Raw genomic sequence first — 6,024 nt, 5'->3', positions numbered from 1 at the left:
GAGGATGAGGGGCGGGCGGTTCACAAGGCGATGCTATGCAAAAGATTTTAGATAGCAGCAAACGTATAGGGAAGATGCTGATGACTGGGGGGGGGAGAGGGGGAGGAGAGAGAGAGAGGAAGCGACCACAGGAAAGGGAGGGGTTAACTGTTAGTAAAAAAGAAGGAAGTGAAGGATTTCAGTCGGGACCAGGAGAAAGAAGAGTGAAGACGTGGACCCAGACGAGCTGCAGCATGGAAGAGTTGATGGAGCGGATCAACGATGTGGTGGCCAGCCAGGGCACTAGCTGGCTCGTGAAGATGGCCGAAGAATTATCGAGACCGCCTGCAGCGGAGGCCGGGGAAAGCAGTAATCCACCCGTGTTGCCCAGCAGCGAGGAGCCCAGGGGAAGACATGCCTGAAGCCGACCCGTTTTGCCCAGCAGCGAGGAGCCCAGGGGAAGACATGCCCGAAGCCAACCCGTTTTGCCCAGCAGCGATGAGCCCAGGGGAAGACCCGTCCGAAGGAGGAATCCACCCGCCCGTTTGAGCCCCAGCCCGGTGGTGAAGAGAGCAGTGCCAGTGAGGAGCCCCAGAACAGAAGGAGCGAGGAGGAGCGGTGCCGCGCGGTCGCAGCGCGACATGGAGGAAGCAGAGCCGATAGGACGTAGCCGGGTCAGCGACGGTGAGGTAGAAGGGAGAGACGGACTAACCTTCGGTGTGTCGGCGAGGCCAGGATCGGGTAAGTCCGGCGCGGGAGGAGGTGTTCCCGCGGCTGCCAGCAGAGCGAGGATGGCGATAATGGAGCGCTCCCCACGTGGCGCGGCAGGCGCGCGTAGGGATACGCCTGAGAGAAATAGTCCCGGCCGCGGAGCGGCGGCAGCCGTTAGGAGGGAGATGCTGGTAAGTGCGTCTCCCTCATCGCGTTCGAGCAGCAGCGGGTGGGAAAGCAGGGGGAGGGAGGGGGCGAGCGCCGCACAGTGGGGGAGCAGGAGGGGGCTGAAGTCACAGCGCCACATGTTCGGGGCGCGGGAGGGGGAGGGGGGGGCCCAGCGGCAGCCATTATGAGGCGACAAATTGCCGCTCCGGAGCGCCAGCAGCCATAAGCCACCAAGCAACCCCCTATGATAGGCGCGATAGGCGCATGCAGGCCGCCGGCAGTAGTCATGAGCCGGCGGCCAGACACAGGCCCATAGCGCATGCCACCAGTCAGCGCGAGCGCTACGCTCCTGGCAGGAGGCAGGAGAATAGCAGGCAGCGGGATGCAACAGAAGAGAGTCAATCGGCGAGTGAGATGGAGGAGTTTAGCAGCGCGTCATCACCGGTAGCAGGAACAAGGAGGAGGAGGAGCAGAGTCACGCAGGCGGTGGCGCAGTTCAGTCGCTCAGAAGCGGTGTCGCAGAAAGTCAGACATGGCGGCCGAGGGGTGGCCGCCCAAACTGCACAATACCCTTGCTTACGCTCACCGGCTTTTTCCGCAGGTAGTGGTGAAGGAGCGAGATTGAGCAGATCGGGAGATGGAGTTTCGGCCTACGGGGCTGCAAAAATAAGGAGTCCGAGTGGCCGGGGTGTTACCAGCGGAGAACGACACGCGGCGCACCGACCTTACAGCCAATCAGCACTGCCCGCACCCAGCTTTCCCTTGGCGATGCCGGAGGACAACGAGGCGGGTGAGTCGGTGCAATTAAATAGAGTTTGGGATAATGTGCCCGGCGCAGGCCGGAAGGATGATTTTATGTCAGCTTTGAGAGCTCTGTGTGATAATTATGAGAAGGAGAAGGGACTACCAGTGTCCCATAAGCAACCGGGGAGGTCGGCCTTGCCCGAGGTTGGTGGTCCTTTACAAGGACGGAAGAGTCTGCCTACGGGGGCAGGAGTGAGTGATGGTTTTAAATTAGCGGATTCGCTTTTTTGTGGTGTAGCCCCGCTGGATGCCGGGCTGGAGGACGAAGTGGTGAGTAAAATAATAAACGGTGGTTACGTGGACATTTGGTCACTGTTGTCGGCTGAACATGTGTCAGTCGACAAGGAACGTTTTTCAGAACGTGGAGGCGAGAAAAAACCCAAGGTTGCTAAAACTTTTGGGAACTGGCTACAGGCCTTTTTGATGCTGGCGCACGTCGTGTGCCGTCAGTATCCTCAGAAAGGGCCCGAGATGCTTGTGTACATCAACACGATCCACAGTGCATATAAGTTGCACGGGGGGTCGGCTTGGTGGAGATACGACGAAGATTTTCGTCGCAGGATCTCGGGCTCCGACAGTATCAGCTGGGCAACGAAGGCTACAGACGTGTGGATCCAGCTGATACTGGCTCAGAAACCGACGAGATCTAGCTTTCATGGAATGGCCACAGGCGCCGGCGGACAGCAGACTCCTGTGGCCCCTAAGCCATCTGGATCATGCTGGGCCTTCAACGAGGGCCACTGCCGTTTCCAGGCATCGTGCAAATTTAGACACGAATGCTCTATTTGCGGCGGGTCGCATACAGCGATGCGATGTTTTCGGCGTCAACGAGCGGCGGGACTTCCCGGCACAGGGGCGAACGCCGGTGAGCGTTCAGTACCTGGAGCCGTGGCTCGACCGGTACCCACGGAGACCGGAAGCAAGCCTGCTTAGGGCGGGTTTCGCTGAAGGTTTCTTCATCCCGCATTCTAACGTTTCTGCTGCGTCATTTTGCCAAAATTTAAAATCCGCTCGCGATAACAAAGAGTTAGTGCTTGAAAAGTTGTTAAAGGAAGTAGAGTTGGGACGAATGGCGGGGCCATTTCTGGAGCCGCCTTTCAGCAACTTGCGGGTTTCTCCTTTGGGCCTAGTACCAAAGAAAGAAACTGGCAAGTTTAGACTCATACACCATTTATCATACCCGTCCGGGGAATCCGTTAACGACGGGATAGCAAAGGAGCAAGCGGCGGTGTCATATGCATCATTTGATGGGGCAGTTGAGTTGGTTAGAAAGGCGGGCAGAGGTGCATGGTTAGCGAAAGCCGATATAGAATCGGCTTTCCGCCTCTTGCCGGTGCACCCACAGTGCTTCCATCTGCTGGGGTGCAAAATTGAGGACCAGTTTTTTGTGGATATGTGCCTGCCAATGGGCTGCTCGATCTCTTGTTATTATTTCGAGGTTTTCAGCTCCTTTTTGGAGTGGATGTTAAAGGTTGAGACGGGCAGCGCATCGGTTTTGCACTATCTAGACGATTTTCTTTTTGTTGGACAAGCTAATTCGACGGTTTGCGAGTTTTTACTTTCGTCTTTTCGTTCTTTAATGCGTAAGGCAGGTGTGCCATTGTCGGTTGAGAAAACAGTGGGCCCAGTGTCAAGGCTAAGTTTTTTAGGTATCGAAATTGACACGGTGGAGATGATTTTCCGCTTGCCCGATGATAAGGTGGCGCGTTTGCGGCAAGCAGTGGATTTGGTGGGCAGTTCGCGGAAAGTTACACTTCACCAGCTGCAAGTTCTGTTAGGTTTAATTAATTTTGCGTGCAAGGTCATTCCGATGGGACGAGCTTTCTCTCGGCGGTTGTCATTGGCAACAAGAGGGGCAAGAGAGCCCCATCATTTTATCAGAGTGTCGAAAGGAATGAAGTTGGACTTGCATGTATGGAGAGTGTTCCTCGGTTCTTTCAACGGCCAGGTTATATGCCCGGAGGATGAGAGGCAAAACGAGGAGCTCGGTTTGGTGTCGGATGCAGCTGGATCACATGGTTTTGGAATTCTATTTGGTAACCGGTGGTGTTGCGCTGCTTGGCCAAGTTCTTGGAAGCAGAAGCAATGGGTAAAAAATGTGGCACTTTTGGAGATATTCCCGTTAATGGTGGCAATGGAGATTTGGGGCCTGAGGTTGGCCAATAAGAATATCTGTTTCCGGTCCGATAACCAGTCGGTGGTACAGGTGGTAAACAGGCAATCGTCGTCATCAACGTTGGTGCTGGCGGCAATACGCCATTTGGTTCTACGGTGTTTACAGCACAACGTAAGATTTAAAGCACGATATGTACCGGGTTATTTGAATGCTACTGCTGATGCTCTTTCTTGCTTTCAGATGTCAACATTCAGGGAGCTGCACCCGACGGCGGAGGTCGAGGGGGTATGTTGCCCTGCTTTCTTGTGGGAAATGATAGAAGAGAGCTATTAGCTCTCGTAAAGATGTCAGTTTCAAGTACCACATGGAGACGGTATAATAACGTATGGAAAGAGTGGATAGCGGCAGCGGGTGGAAAGTTTCCTTCGGAAGAAAGAGCGAAGGCGGTAACTTTAGACACATTAGCGGCAATGCGTAAAAAGGGGGCGTCGGCGGACGCGGCCAAAAAACAGTTGACGGCGGTGGCCTTTTTACTGCGGTTACACGGGTCGAGGAATGTAACTAAAGATTTCGTTTTTGGACAGATTATTAAAGGGTGGAAGAAGGACAAAGTAATTAAGAACGGAAGGAGACCGATCACGTTTAAATTGCTAAATGCTATATTGGAAGTACTGGGAGAGGTTTGCGAGGAGGGCTCCGAGGTGGAGCTTTTCCGCGTGGCCTTCGTAATTGCCTTTTTCGCAGCATTGCGGATTGGGGAATTAGTGTCAGCGAGTAAAATTAGACCTGGGGGACTGATGTACGGAGACGTGTTAGTTGACGGAGACTGCATTAAAATTGGCGTTCGGAGATCAAAAACAGATGTTTACGGGGTTGGAGAATGGATCAGGATAGGCAAATTGGGAACAAAATGGTGTCCGGTAATTTTGATAACGGGGTTTTTGGAACGACACTGCGGAACGGGCCCGTTTTTGAAGCATGCGTCGGGCCTCCCGTTAACCAAATACCAGTTCACGGCGGTCATGCGCGGTAGTCTGAATAAATTGGGCCTCAACCCAAAGGATTTCGGATCACACTCGTTTAGGATAGGGGCTGCGACGTCCGCTTTTTCGTGCGGCATGGGTATCGAGGGCATTAAAAGAGTGGGTCGCTGGAGATCAGATGCGTACAGGTCTTATGTGCGACCGGACCTTAGAGTTTTCATATAAGTTATACATTGGTTGTGATGTTTCTTTTCGGTGTATGTTTTCTTTATTTATTTACAGTTACGGATTGGTCGGTATGGGTGATAGGCCACTCATATATATACTGGGCCGAGAGGAGAGCCAGAGATAGGCCTATCGGAGGCAATTTAGGCCTCAATATTCCAGTACATTGGAGAGGGATTAGAGGTTTGCAATGGCCCAGGCTGCTCCAGGAGGTATTGAGAATCAGCAGTTGGGAGAATGATAAAGTAATACTAGTCATTCATGCAGGAGGAAATGACCTCGGAAAAATAAAAGTAGCGGAGCTCATTTCCCTGATGAAAGAGGACATTTATCGTTTTAAACTGTTCTTTAAGCGGATGATAATTGTCTGGTCAGACATAGTGGCCAGAAGAATCTGGAGGGAAGCGCGAGATAACGAGGCGATTGAGCAAGTACGGAGAACGGTTAACTTCAGGATATCGAAGCACGTGCAAGCCTTGGGCGGAATAGCCATCCGTCATTGGGAGCTGGAGAGAAGAGAGCGCGGGATGATGCGGGGTGACGGGGTTCATCTTAGTGAGATAGGGTTAGATATTTTCCTGTCTAGATTGCAGGATGGGGTGGAGTCGGCATTATTGCTGGCATGTGGGGGGCGGAGTGCAGCATAGAAATATGCTGCATCCTTCGTGGCGGTAGTTAGGACTTCCATGCCAGCTAGGAAGGGTAGGGCTTTACAGGCCGTTAAGGGCCTTCTTATGCCACAGTATACAAGAACAAGTTTCAGTGAAAAAATGGACATTTAATTTGGCATGGAAGGTAAAGAGAAAGTGATTTACGTTTGAAATAAAGTTTATATGGTTAAATAAAGGCTGTGGCCTACCCACAACAAGCCAGCAGATGTTGTACGTATTATTTGTTTATTGGGGAGCTAAAGTAAGTGTTAAGTCTAAATCCACCGCATTGCATTGTGTGTTCTTGCAGAAGGCTGCCTGAGCTTGCTGAAAATGCTGCTCCATTTTTAAAGGTTGGCCCAAGCCTTCCTGATGTTTCATGCCCCAC

At 52.7% G+C, this 6,024-nt stretch overlaps 1 protein-coding gene across 1 annotated transcript; it reads left to right on the top strand.

The window, feature by feature from the left end:
* The first annotated feature begins 1,391 nt into the window (after positions 1-1,391).
* Positions 1,392-5,732, top strand: LOC136610506 (uncharacterized). The gene is made up of 2 exons (XM_066589737.1): positions 1,392-1,648; positions 4,019-5,732. Exons 1-2 carry the CDS (start codon positions 1,627-1,629, stop codon positions 4,984-4,986), a joined length of 990 nt encoding a protein of 329 aa, XP_066445834.1. The 5' UTR covers positions 1,392-1,626; the 3' UTR covers positions 4,987-5,732.
* Positions 5,733-6,024: the final 292 nt, after the last annotated feature.

This window comes from Eleutherodactylus coqui, chromosome 2 (genome assembly GCF_035609145.1).
Source record: "Eleutherodactylus coqui strain aEleCoq1 chromosome 2, aEleCoq1.hap1, whole genome shotgun sequence".
In the NCBI taxonomy this organism is placed as follows: domain Eukaryota; kingdom Metazoa; phylum Chordata; class Amphibia; order Anura; family Eleutherodactylidae; genus Eleutherodactylus; species Eleutherodactylus coqui.
The sequence above is the reverse complement of the archived record's forward strand: the minus strand, read 5'-3'. Positions and strand labels throughout refer to the sequence as shown.